Source organism: Athene cunicularia (genome assembly GCF_003259725.1).
Source record: "Athene cunicularia isolate RWA chromosome 4 unlocalized genomic scaffold, athCun1 chr4_part2, whole genome shotgun sequence".
NCBI lineage: Eukaryota > Metazoa > Chordata > Aves > Strigiformes > Strigidae > Athene > Athene cunicularia.
Window position 1 is genome coordinate 4,822,013 of NW_020799099.1, and position 14,540 is coordinate 4,836,552.

Here is a 14,540-nt window from a genome sequence, read left to right on the forward strand (position 1 = left end):
CCGGGAAGCCGCTCCGTGGTGGTGGTTTTTGCAGAGGACCCCATGTAGAGACCTGAAGAGCTCGTCTGGGATTTTTTTTTTTTTTTTCCTTCTTTCCCTACGCGCCCTGGCTTGACATGCTGCCCTTTGGAGATCAGACGAGGTATCGGCTCACCGTTGTCACACTTAAGCAGTGGGGCTTCAAGTTGAAATCGAGTAAATTCGGCTATTTTTAGAAGTGGAGTCAGGTTTCCATTTTGAATATTTTCCGATAAACAAAGCAGCGGGGATGCAGAACACACGCGATCTGCAGCTCCCACGGTAGATCTTAGTGGAGAGCTCGGGTTAGTAAGTCCTGCGCTTGGTTTCTCGGACGCGCATCTCCGCGGGCGCGCTGCTCCGCTCCGCTCCTGTCCCGGAGCTGCTTGCACCATCTGCTCACCGCTCCCGATTTACTTCTTTCCCAAGTCACTTAGCAGGGATGGATGCGTTCTGAGCGAGGCTTTGCTGCTGCTCCTCTCTGCATGGGATGGGGCGGTAAGAAGAGAAATCCTCATTAATAATTGACTCGCAGCAAGCTAGAAAGCTTCAGGGGTCACCTGCTTTCTTGTGACCATCTGTCATGCAGTCCCCTCTCTTCTGCTGCTTCTTCCTTAGGCTCAATTAACGGAAAAGTAATAAAAGTGCCTTTAAAAATGTATTTTAAATGTTGATTTTAAAAAAAAAAAAAAAAAAAAAAAAAAAAAAAAAAAGAGGCAGTGCATAGGTGTCGAGTGCATAGATAGAAGTAGTTAAGGTTGATACTCTCCAGAACACTAGTGCATGGTGTGTAACTGAAGGGTAGCTTGTTTGCCCAGGAAATAAGGTGTTAGCAGCTTTGAGAAGTAGCGTTTTATTAGTTCAGCCTGTCACACTTCCTTTGGAAACTGGAAGTAGTATTGAACAAATAGGAATGCTAATTAATAGTAACCGCTGTGTCAGATTTGTTTTCCCCATGGAGAGGTTTGGTTAGTTTTTTGGTTTTTTGTTTTTTTGTTTTTTTTTTTTTAATGCTGAGACAGTTTTGTGTTTGTGTGGGTCTGAAATAGGCTGTAGTTCACAAAATACAATTCGGTTGTGTCTGCATGATGGCGATTCCTCTGAATTTAGAGAGAGTTTTGCAGAAAAACTGTTCACTTTGAGATTTTGCTTGGCAACAATTCTGTGGTCTTTCTGAAGTGATGCAAACGTTCCATTTGTCTCAAAACTCTCTTCTCCACTGTCTTGCATGGAGTTTTTTCTGTCCTTACTGTATAAATAGAAGACTATAACTATAGAATAAGGCATACCTCTGTTACATGTTAGTCTGGATTTGAAGATACAAATGACAAGTTATTTGACTGTATGTTGGTTCAAATTTTATTTGCTAAAATGATATCCTGTAAAGCTGAGCGCTTTGAAAGAACTGGTGTACTTTGTAAAAAGGTTTAATCTTCTACATCATAGTGTTATTTAGAGCTTGAAAAGAGTAAAACCTTAAAATCCAATGCCATGCTTTGTTTTAGTTGAATCTTTGTACAACGGTATGTTGAACAAAGACTATGCCGTTAATGTTTTGTAACTCAGCATTATGTTTACCCTGTCAAGTAAAGCAGCATTCCTTGAACTAGTTTCAACTGTTTTCTAATCTTAATTTACTGCTTGTCATTTTTTGTTCAGCTTCATAATATGCCAAAGTCCTCACAGGTCCTAAAAGCAATAGACCAAGAAGTTACTTAATTTAGTATCTCACAGAGCGCAGAGGCATATTCCACTTCGTATTGCAAGGCAAAATTGCTAATGGAAACAGATAGGTTCTGTATCTGTTTCTCATATATTTATACACAAAAATAGGAAACGAACACCAGCCCAACCATTTATTAGAGAGTAATACAAGCCCTTTCCACTGTTAATAATGACCTTTGAATCAGAACCTAATTTAGCAATCTTTATATAGGTACTAAATAATTTATTTTTTTTTCTCTGCAATTAATTCCCATACTGTTTTATACAGTAGTTCTTTTGGTAATTCATACAAAACAATGTTGTAATTAGGTGTCTAAGTAATACTTATGAAACAAATGCTTTGGGTGGTCTCATGCCTTCAGATTTGTTTGGTTTTTTTTTTTTTAAAGTAGCATGGGAGTAACATCATCTCATATAGTCATTGAATAGTTACCTCTTGTTTCAGTTTGCATAGGTCAGCTTGATATTAGTATCTATTTTCCTGGTTTAAATAAAAATTATATTTTCTGGCAAGGTGGCATTTTAAAAGAAGACTTTTTTTTTTTTTTTTTTTTTTTTTCCCCCCCACAATTAGTTTGTGTTCACTGTTGTTCATAGTGGGACAACTGTTAGAGCTGCTAGGCTCCCAGTCCATATTCTGGATTCTTGGGGAGAAAGGCTGCAGGTTGTCTACTTGACAAATTTGCATCTGCTTTCTTCCCCTCCCCTGAAGTCTGTTGTGGCAGATAAATACATACAAATAGCTTACACCTTGTATTTTGATCCTGCAATGACTCAAGATTGATAGTGTCTAACAGGCAGGCCACATTACTGCCTTCCCCAAGTCTTTGATGGCTAGGTGGACTGACATATTCTGTGACAAAACTATGGTGATTGACTTCCACCTGTACAGAGCAAGGTTGCAATCCTACAAGCATGTAATCCAGGTGAATAGCTTTAAATTGTTCCCTCCTTTGAGTATGGAAATAAACTGTGATCCCATGAGTAGGAAGCTACAGAGTCAGTTATTTATTACTTTATTTTGTACCAGGGAGGTGAGTGGTATACAGAGATAATGTAAATAGTTATTATCCATGAAGCGTTGTTACAGTATGATCAAAGTGCAGACCAACAAAGGGTGTCACCAGCACACTCAGTGATGAGACGAATTTGGTTCAGTTAGTGCTACAGGGTGCTGGTTGACAAACCTTCTGAATGGAGAGTTTGTTACTGGACACTTATGGGTTCAAGAGTTTCTAAATGCTTAGCTCCTACTAAATTTATTTAGTTTATTCCTTTATTTTCAGCTCCTCTTGTTACTTTTCCCCTTTCAGAGTTTTAGAATCGCTTATCATATTCTGGATTCCCAGAAAGCAGAAACATTTTGATGTAAAATGATTCCTGTTTTAGATTGTGTTTTATGTCTACCCATACTGTTGTTAAAGGTTCTTTGTAGCTGCTGCTACAAATATAATTGTTCTAACTAGATGTTACAAAGGCATAACCTGTAGCCTTCTTTTGGTCACAAAACTGTACTGCATTTACGGCTGAATTTGTTACCCTTTTGATCTTCCTAAAGTTTATCTTTTCATGTTCCTTTTAAAAAAATAAAAATCCATGCATTGTCATGTTCAAACATCATACTTATTTTAACCCCTTATGCAGTACTTCTGTATTTTTGACTTCCTGTTTGTTCCTACTCTTAATAATACGGGAGCGATTCTCTCTTAGTGCTCTTTGCGATCAGAAGCAGCAGCCTGCCAAAACAGCCAAAGTAAAAATTCTCCTCTCAGTTAGAGGCAACTGCATTGTTCCCGGCAGTTTTTGTCTGGTTTCCTAAATGTATGGCATGATAGATGCAAATCACTAACCCAAGGCTTGTATGCCTTTCACTTGGAAATAAGATTATTTTGTTATAAATGCATCTTGGCTTATTAGCGGGGTTGGGAAATATTTACAAATGAATTAAGGTGGGGTTGTATTTGGAAAAATGCATGTCCTTAACGGCATGGTACTTCATAGCGCTTCACTGAGGATTCCAGAAGTGGCACTTACTGTGAAACTGTACTTGCTGGAATTCAGAGATTGCACAACTTGAATATATCAATTACATTTATTACTTTGAAAAAACTCAAGTACAGTTGTTCGGGTTTTTTTCCTTCTTGATGACTGGTGGACAATCAGTTTGTAATGTGCTGCCTTGCAATAATAAATTAGTTAGGTCTTTTACCTTCTAATCTGTGTCTGGAGGGCTTTTAAAAAATGTCTTTCATTTTGAGATGGCTGTTTGATGTTTCATCTCATAAATATTATGTCATATGCATCATGTAATTGTTTTGTTTGGTAATATATGTATGTTTAATTTTTTCCTAATTGAAAGGAAATTAAGTTTTGGAGCAAATGTATGAAAACTCAGATTTTCAAAGATAGAGCTATTTAAGATTTTCTGCACTGAAATGTGCTTTGGCTTGTGTGTTTTCTTAAAAATATATTACTGACATACAAAAAGATAATAGTCCTAAAAAGATACAGGTACGAGCCATATTCATCCCTAACATGACCTTGGTAAACAAGCACTGGGTTTCAAACTTCTGTGATTGAAGGACCCCTAAGTTCTCCAGGGGAAGCAGAGAGTCCTATACAAATTGTTCGAATATGCTGAAGGGGACTTGCTTTTCTTAGTTATCCTATGTGAAGCATTTACAAAAGGACTGCAGACCCACTGACTCTTTGGACCATGGCTTGAAAACCGCATGTGAAGTAATGGTGCTTATGCAGGGATCAGAATATTCTCTCCCACTTACTTGGTTTTATTAGATGTTTACAGAGCTTTTCTGAGAATGAAGTATCAGGAAAAAAAAAAAAAAAAAACCAAAACGCAACAGTTTGTGATATCCTGGAAAGTTTTCTTGTTGGTCTAATGATCTCCATAGCTGTCCCACTTATAAATAATGTATTCATATTCTTAAGCCTTTCTTGATAATTGCAAAGTATTAAGATCATCCCAAAATACTTTCAACTCCTGATTCAAAAAGCACTCAGGAAGGTAAGGAATGTTACCCGCCATCATGAAGTTGTAAATGTGATTAAGTATTTTGGGCATTTATTCTTGGAAATAAAGCTGAGTGTGTGTGGCAGTGTTTTGGAAACAATGTCTAAACCAGCAATTAACTGTAGACTGAAGAAACTGTCATTTAAGAAACAAGAAGAAATCACTTACTAGCAATTTATATCTTTAATTCTCAAAAGGTGATAACCTGAACACCTGCACAGAATCTTTGGTGTGAAGATAAAACTAGCCAGCAGATAGTACTGAGCTGTAGGAGAATGTGCTTTTACTACATACCGTTTGCCCTCAGTAATAAAAAAACAAACGGGTGTGCACAATACGTTAATTAAAATGCAACTGCTAAACCTTACAGGACACGTAGAAAACAAGATGGAGTGAACTACTTTAACTATTAACATCTCTTTCTGCCTTCTTTTGTTTCAGGGTAACTTTAGTATCATATTACTGTACTTTTGATGATGCTAATAGGCATTTGAAATCTCATTTCCATTTTTTTGTTCTTGCTAGGAAAACTTTGGAGAATAGGGTCAAGTTTCTGGCGACTGGGAAGAAAAGTGGTGCTGAGGCATATATTGCCTCTGCTGGAGACAACAAAGTTAGACACCTGTCTTTTATTTCTAAATTTTAGAAGTTCATGGAGGTTTTGTGTTGGGCATGTGTTGAAACATCACGTGAGGAGGAAGTTCATGTCTTTGTACAGGATTAGGACAAAGACTACATATATAAAATTAAAATACCAATCGGTCTAATTTTGAAGTTGGACTGAGACTTCCATAGCGTGTATGTAACTCTGCTACCTCTGTGCACAAGGATAAAATCCAGGATACATCACCTATGATGTCTTCGGATCAAATACAGTACATCATAGCCTATGTTCATGCTTATTAGCATGCTAGATTAAAGCTGAATTGTGTGGGAATATGAGACTTGGATCAAGAATTACAAACAGAGTCATTTTAGACAATACATTCTTGGCTTGAACTAATATGCCATCAATTTTCATTTTCATCATTAAAGAGGAAGCATTTTGCTTTTGTCACGAATAACTATAATTAATAAAACCACAGAATACAAGTATTTCTCTTCCTTACTGGCAAAGAAACATACATAAACTTACACGGAATGCTTTCTCTTTTATATGATTTACTTGAAGAAAAAAGGCATTAAATACAAAAGAAGCTATTTATGAAGTTCCAGAAAAGAAACCCTACTTGAAATGGCCCTTGTGAATAACTCAATGGTTGTAATTTCACATTAGGTCTGGCACTGAAAATATAGCCACAAAATATATTTGCTTAGTAGAAGATATATATTTTCCCATTTATTTGTGCGTTATGGTGAACTCACCCCAGCCAGCACAGAGAGCCATCCCAAAGCCTCTGCACATCTCAAGTCCTACTTAACTCCTATTTTAGGAATTTAAGTGGAACTGAAGTGGTGCCTAAGACTTAAGGTGAGGTCTCCAGGCAGGTGTGAACTTCACTTTTAATTCGTCTTTCCCCAGAGTCATTGGCATTGTCCTGTTGCTTTCCACCACAAAATCATTAGGTACATAGTTATTTTTAATTTTTTTTTTTGAGCTTGGAACAAAAAGTAAACCTTGGGAGGAGATATAAAGGTCATATTGTAGAATCTGACATTCAATCCCTGAAGTCAGTCTTCACAGTGTGACTAGAAGTCCCTTCTATGGAGGAAAGCTTTCTTGTGAAAAGTTAAACTTGCAGTTTGGTTGTTAAAGAAAACTTGAAAGTAGCCAAGAATAGCCTGTTAGTGTTGGTCCTCCATTTCAGATACTTTTGGTTCAAATAATACAGCAACCTCTGCCTCCAATTTAAAAAAAATAATATGAGCATTCAGACAAGATTAACATTATTTCTAGTTTTAAAAAGTTGTTATTTCACTCTGTCATAAGCATGGTTTGAATCAAGAATTAGAGTTCTTAATTTAGATCTGTATCCAAACAGAAGTCAGTCTGGCCACTTAACATGTTTAATGTACACTTACATATTTGACTGACTTGTGCCAAAAATTTGGCTCTGAATTCTAAGTCATACTTTGTCTTCAAAAACTGCCTACCCCTGTTAGAAATAGTATCTCTAATAACTATAATTGGACAGAGTTTAAGGAAAAACAACTATTGTCTTTGTCAATCTACTTTTTTAGTCAGTTTGAAAACAGTTCTTTTACAGTCACTTTACTGTTTCCATCTATTGAAGCCTTATACCATTTATTTAAATCTTTCCATGGCTAGAAAGGAGACAAAACCACTTAGAAAATGATTGTGAAATAGGCAGTACTGGAAAGAAAATGTGAAGGCAAGCATAATATCTAAGTTACTTTGACTTTCAAACTCATTTGTTAAAAATGAATAGTTTATGAGTTGTTGCTAATGATTTAAAAGATTTATGTGCCTAAATTATGTCAAGATGCACGAAAGAAATCTGAAGATGTCTAGTGGTTATTTTAAGAAGATCAACTGAGAAAACAGTTACAAAGTTTGTCTTGAAATACTGTTGATTTCAGCACTAGCAGGCTTAGGCCACAGGAATTTAAAGCTGGCATATTCTAGTAGGCAAGTTTGTATTGAATCCCCCTCCTGAAGTGTGTTATCAGTAACTGATGGTTTGAATGAAAAATTAGCAAAACAGTCCACACAACTACTGAAACATTACACATTGTGTACATGAAAGATTTATGAGAAATTTTATGGGGAATTAATTGTTCTTTCACTGAAAGCTGCTCACCACCCAGTACTTTTATGGCACAGTAATTATTATGCATTCTTTGTGCAAGACAGGTGAGATGCAGTACTGTATACTGGCATTGTTGTATCTCAGTATTATGTTTGTGCTCTGTTTTTGCACTTCTTGTCCAAAGATACCAAGTTCTTGCTGAATGGTCACATTGGTATGGTCTTACATATGTAGCATGGTTACGTGTGTGAGCAAGACCATTACAATCTGGCTGTGACTCTTTAAATGTCTTCACTGGTTGTTAGGGTTTTGGGTTTGGTTTTTTGTGGTTTTTTTTTTAAAGTATTCTTTGTATTTTGAAGATGTCACAAATCAAGCAAAGATGGGTACAATAAATTATTTAATATTCCCAGTGTATGAGTAGAATAGTAATTAGTGTCAGGTCAACATGGCTTGACACAATACAGCACAGGAAATAAAGCAGGGCCCTCTTCAGGTCTTAGACCTGAGGTTGTCTTCGGGTCTACTTGTGCCATTCTGTATGACCTAGCTCAAGCCATGTCTCTTCCTTGTGCTTGTGTTTTCTCACCCAGTGATTTTCTATTTTTGTTGCCTATCCATATTGAAAACTTCTTGCTTTAGGGACAGGTCTACTTTCTGTACAGTGTTTTCCAAATCAGGGCCAAAGAGCCTTAATTCATCTGACATTCCCGAGTTCTCATGTAATGCAGGTAATGTGTACTTGTATACAAGTGACTATAGAGGTGAGGATCACGTAGTCATTTTTTTTTCTTAAAATGTTTTACCTGCCATTGTATTTTCATCCCCTTCTCATCCCTATCTTCAAAATTCCTCTTCAATTTTGTCATCTGCTGATGAGGTCACCTGCCAAATTCAGCAGTCACTGTCCTACTCCATTGAAATTGTGCTTTACAGAGGAAAGACTGGATTTGGCTGATAGAAGTGACTAAAAATGGTTACTTCAAATTCAATTACTCCTGTTTATGAACTCTGTGATAAATTATAGCTTTCCTGAGTGGAGGCTCATACTGCAGTAAAGGATGCATGCAGCTTATGAGGAATGGATGCTGATGCCTGTAACTCCTCAAGACAGAGTGATTGCTGTGGCAGGTTGGAGACATTGCCTTGGTTTTAACTTCTAAACTTACTTCCACAGCAAAGGTCTTGTCCTTACAATTACCTTTTGACAATGTCAATGCTTACTGAAAACTATTGGTATGAATAGAATAGTCACAAGTTTTTGTTTCTTCTTGCAGTCCTTTCAAAATGACATCTTAATCATACATAGCACTTGTTACTAATTTCCAGTAACTTCACTTGTGGTTCCGTACGTGTCTGGTACTGGATATCTGTTGAGCTAATTCTGCGCTGAGAAAGTAGTTGTGTTAATAATGATACTCTTCTTGTCGTGCACTGCTAAATAGGATTGAGTGTCAACCAGCAAATGCATGTCAAGACTGACAGATTTCAAATAGAGTTAGAATATATCAGTTAATGTGAAATGCTAGTTCTTCCACCCATGTGTATAACTGTGAGTAAAAGGAGCTAAATAGTTTCCTTGTTAGAAGGGGCATTCAGTAAAGGTCAGTGAACACTGTTCTTATTCCAGCTGAATTTGAACGGCTTTTCTGTTGCTCAGATAAAAATGTCTGAACGGTTTGAAGTTGAAAGCCATTCTTTAAACAGTATACTTAAAGATGTGTTGTTAACCCCCAGAGCTTTTTGAGAATTGCACACTGTGTTGGGAAGTTACTGGACCATCATCTGAGAAACAGTAAAGGGGACAGGCATATGTTACTCATAATTATGTAGTTCCACATATAGTTCTGTTCAGTGTCAAAGTGCTTCATAAATGGTGCAGATATCTAACAAGTAGTCAGTTCTTATTGAAGAAATGTATTTCATTTCATATGAAAGATACTACAGTTATGTTCCACATCTCTCAATAATCTCCATAAGATAGAGAAAAAAATGCTTATTTTTACATGGTAAAAAGGCAAGAAGGTAGAAACTAAATTATCTCATGGCCACAGTTTGAGAACTTGTACTAGAATTCAGAATACATTGTTCTTACTGATTACTGTTATTACACCATTAAGGCCAGGGGATATCATTACATTCCAGAATAAATAAAATGGCAGGTTTCAACTGATAAAATTTTGCTTTAGCTTTGGCTTTGTCCATAAAGGATACCTCATTCTTTCTCTGCCTTGATTCTTCTATCAACACATCCATGTATGTAAATTCAGTGTAAAACAGAGCTAAGTGAAATTACAGCATTTTATCTTCTCCTTTCCTCCTGTGTAAATAAGCAGTGAATCAGATTGCTCTACAAATTGCCGTCACTTGACAATAGCACGGGTTCACGCTTGTGCATTTTCAGACATGCCTAGACAAAGTACAGGGTTTCCTATGCCTAATCACTTGCTAGTTTAAGAATGCTCTCCATCTGATACTAGGTTATTACAGTTACTTTTAAATCTTATTTTACATTAATGCCAGTCCTGGATGTTCAAAAATCAAGTCAGCACACAGAGCCATGAAACTGGGTCAAGTCATAAGCCTTCTTTCAAAACTATTGATTATTCTATATCTACCTCCTTGTGTCTGAGGCTTTAAATGCACCCAGCTTGTGTTTTCAGGTTCTCTTCTGCAGCCTTAGTGCTAGATGCTAAATTTTGTTTAGAAAAAAACTAAAATTTCCAGGTAGTTTATTTTCTTGAGGAAATCAGAGTAAAACTAAAAAACCCCACATATAACACACATGATGACAAGAGATATCAGCACTGATTTTAGCAGTTTACTGTGTTTGCTTACAATTTTTTGCATTTTAAGCTTTTTATTTTTCTTAAGGATACTTTTGGTCATTTTCATCACAAATTTTTATTCTGTGTTCTCATTCAGTTTAATAAATTAAAATACCAAATGTCACTAAGTGCTAGCTTCTTATTTTGACTCTCATTGAAACAGCTTTTGCAAATGTGATATGCAAAATATATTATGCATTTCAGTTATACATGGTCACAGCTCCCACGTTTAATATTTATCCTGGTTAAGTACTATAATCTTATTAAAGTCAAAGTTCTGATATGTTAGTTGTTCTTTATGCTTCTTCACTGCAAGAAACATTTGGGCTGAGGTAACTCCACAAAAAAAAAAAAAAACAACAAACCAACATATTGCTGCTATAATAAATAAGGATCATTGGTAGTTTTTATTAATATACTTAAAAAGCAGAGGTTGCTTCCTTTAAAAATAAGTAGCTAGCAGTGAATCAAAACTCTTTCAGAATAACAATGGAATTTCATTGTGTTCTCTGGCACCATGTTTCCAGTAACTGGACTGGCTTTAGATTGCTGGGAAATTTATAATAGATGGTGATTGAGGTATATTATTGCTACAGCAAGCGCTGTTCCAGGAGCTTCATGGAAAATGTAAGAACATGGAATGAAATCCTAGCTCTGTGGAACTCAGAGGCAAAACTCCCACCACCTTAATTATGTCCCAACTTTTCACTCAGTGGTTCTAAATCTCTGATTTTCAGAAGATTCACAAGTGTCCTATGTGACCACACTGACCATTCAGCCTTGAAGATCACTGGGGCTATAAATATTAACCATGTATGCAAGGTTTGGCATGATCAGGACTACAGTACACAGACAGAAGCCCAAATAAAGAATAGTCTATCATCCATTTATTTGGAGTTGCACTGGTGTGAATAAGAGAAGAATTTGATTTTCCAGTGCTACACTGAGTGATGTTTACCTCAGTCAGACATAGTTTTTTTGAGGGGAAAAAAATTACCAGGTAGCTCACACAGAAGCGGAATGGGTACAGTAACACAATGACTGTTTTGTTTTTTTTTCCCAGGTGCTCCCTTTACAGTCACACTATTTCCTAAATCAATTAATTTTTTCATTAGCATGTTTGCCTGCAGTTGAGGTCTCCAAATGATATGTGACTGCAAAATTTAAAAAATTCTTTCAAACCCTCCTAATAGAAGACAAATAAGTTTCCTGTTGTGGACTGCTTGCTAATAAGAATAATATTGGTGGACTTCAAATTTTAATCGATTATTTTCCTTTGAATTAATAGTTAATTTCATTTGCAATATTGCATTCTACAAGATAGATGAATCAGTTCTGTAAGGAAAAAAATACTGTGTACAGTGCTTTTCATATTTAACATATACTGATGCATGTAACTGATCAGCGGCTGACTAACCTGACTAATTTCCATGGTTTCATTCAGCTTCACTCTCGAAATTCCTGTGGTCTGCTGAGCAAATAAAAAATATCCCAAATTTAAAACATGACCACCATGAAAGGTTTCCAAAAGATCAGACTTTTTAATAGGATTTTTGCTGTTCGTATGCCCATACATTATGTAATTCAGAAAAAAAACATTTCTTCCGAGTGTAGATCATGTGCTGTGAGGAATCCTCAACGCTGAGTAAACGACATAAAAAGCACTGTATTTACAAAAAAAAAAAAAAAAAAAAAAAAAAAAAAAAAAAAAAAAAAAAAAAAAAGCCCAAACAAACCAACAGATTTTGGACAAGGAAATATTGTAGTGATTGGAAAAAGTATACTCATGTTACTGATGATATGTGTGCTTTTGGATAAATCAAGATATGCTGTATTTAGCGAGGACATTATTAGGGTTGGCATTCAAGTGCTAAAGTAATTTGAAAAACACAGATACGAGATGTGTGACATTTTTTAATTAATGGTACACTCTCCAAAAATAGAATTTTGGGGGTATTCAGTATTTTGGGTTGAGTTGGTCAGTGAGTTTCATCTCCAAGGAAAGGAAATGGGAGATGCATGAAAACTGTCTTTTCATTATTTTGAAGGGGGTTGAATTAGAAATACCCATGTTTCTTTATGACAGTTTTTAAACAAAACTTTGGTGCTTTGAGTCAAAACAGCATTTTTCATTAACTCTAAGAGAGCAGGGGAAGTTAACTTAAAAATAGTGTGTGGGCAACATAAAAACAGGAGGGGCTGCAGGTGATTTGACAGAGAGAATTAAAATTCAAAATTATCTCTTTAAAAGTTAGAAATAGTCTAGAAAAACAGAATTAAAAAGAGTTTTGTCTCCATGTGAATATATATATATATATACATCTTACACAGAAATCCAAATCTTGGGAATGGAAAGGACCAGAACTTGGTGTAAACTTCTGATCTTCTATATTCTGAAAGCCACAGTATAAGCAGCCTTCCTCTGCCCTATTCAGGTATTTCCTTTAGGCAGAAATAGCTTCCCTTTCACGGGGCATATAAGTGCTGTGTAGAATTGAATAATATTGATACAGAGGAGCACTAAAGGTGTACTCGTGTCCACTGTATGAAAAGGTTTAAAGTTATCCTCTTTGTCATGTCCTCTTCAATTACGTATTAGTTCCTGAGGACTTTTAACTTACATCATTCACTGTGTTTTTATTTGTTTTGCAGAGAAATGGTTAATGCATGGTTTGCTGAGAGAGTTCATACCATCCCAGTCTGCAAGGAGGGAACCAAGTCCCAGAGTGAATCCTGTGCTTGTCACCAGCCTGCCTGTCCTGAGACCACCAGCTCTGGGACGCCAGCAAGGAAGATCTCTGCTTCTGAATTTGACAGACCCTTAAGGCCTATTTTTGTCAAGGACTCAGTAGGAGCAGTAAGCTTCCTCTCCGGCTCTGAAAAGAAGGAACAGATGCCTCTGCAATCTCCAAGGATTGAGACCAGTGCAGGGGATCAATGCTCAAGACTATTAGAACTTGTGAAAGATATTTCTAGTCACTTAGATGTCACAGCGCTTTGCCATAAAATTTTCCTACATATCCATGAGCTTATAGCAGCAGATCGCTATTCCCTGTTTTTGGTCTGTGAGGATAGCTCTAATGAGAAGTTCCTTGTAAGCAGGCTGTTTGATGTGGCTGAAGGCTCCACCCTGGAAGAAGCTTCCAACAACTGCATTCGCCTGGAGTGGAACAAGGGCATTGTGGGTCATGTAGCAGCTATAGGCCAGCCTCTGAACATCAAGAATGCGTATGAGGTAAACCAAGAAAATTTATCTTGAACAATTCTTGGAAAAAGAAAAAGGCATATTATCAGCAGTTGTAATATTCCCATTTTAGTATATGTATTTGGAGCCACATTGACTTAAATGAGTCAAGATGCAAACCTGACACCATGTTTTTTGTTACGATACATGTATTATAGATACATGCATATACAGAAATATGTAGCTATGACTAGAGGAATGCTAACATCAAAATAAATTATGTAAGTTTGAAATTAACAGGCATCAGCCCCATTTTAACCAGCTATCGGCACACCAGGATTTGTATTTCTAGGTTTGGACACTTAAATGTTTAAATTTCTGCTTGTATAAGGACATAAGGTACTTCCGCACCAAAATGCATGAAATTGTGATGTAATTGTCTTCAAAACTGGAGTCCTGTAATTAAAAACACTTTGAAGAATTTTATCATACCTGAGTCACAAAGGGTAGGAGCTGAAGGAACAAGAACAGGATGAGGGTTTGAACCGTACAGAAGTCTCCCAAATGAAATGCTACTCTGATTTGAGTTATTTTGATACAAGGCCAGATGAAAAAAGGAAGAAAATCCAGCACTGGGAGAGGACATCTCCTGCATCTCAATTTAACATCTCTTCATTCCAGGCTTGTTGGATATGCTGATTTTTGTGCATTGAATTTAGGGATGATGGAAATTGTAATGAATTATTTAATTGATTAATTAACTAATAAAGGTACACAATAGATTTGAAAATTACTGCTTCAGATTGATAATCTCTCAATTAATCTGAGCATGCTTGCAGGATTAGGTAACATTACCATTTAGATTTTTTCAGAAGCAAAAGAGAGCAGTATTATTTCATATGGTTTTGTTTTCAACAAACACTTGTTTGCTGCCTCAGAAAATGTCTAAATGTTGGCTAGTACATGTTTACAGCAGAACATCACCTGTCCTTATAGATTAAAAGCTCATTCTTGAATTGGGTCTGTGGTGCTCAGTTTGAAAT

General features: G+C 36.4%; 1 protein-coding gene across 4 annotated transcripts in view; it reads left to right on the forward strand.

Annotated features, from left to right (window-relative positions):
- The window catches only part of PDE5A (phosphodiesterase 5A), a 137,859-nt gene that overhangs the window by 72,879 nt on the left and 50,440 nt on the right, over window positions 1-14,540 (forward strand). For 2 of the 4 annotated variants that reach the window (XM_026847638.1, XM_026847639.1), the window contains exons 1-2: window positions 14-142; window positions 12,966-13,548. In XM_026847638.1, the coding sequence (XP_026703439.1) occupies window positions 117-142; window positions 12,966-13,548 (609 nt within the window). In that variant the 5' untranslated portion in view covers window positions 14-116. The other 2 variants (XM_026847641.1, XM_026847640.1) reach the window with 2 other exon arrangements.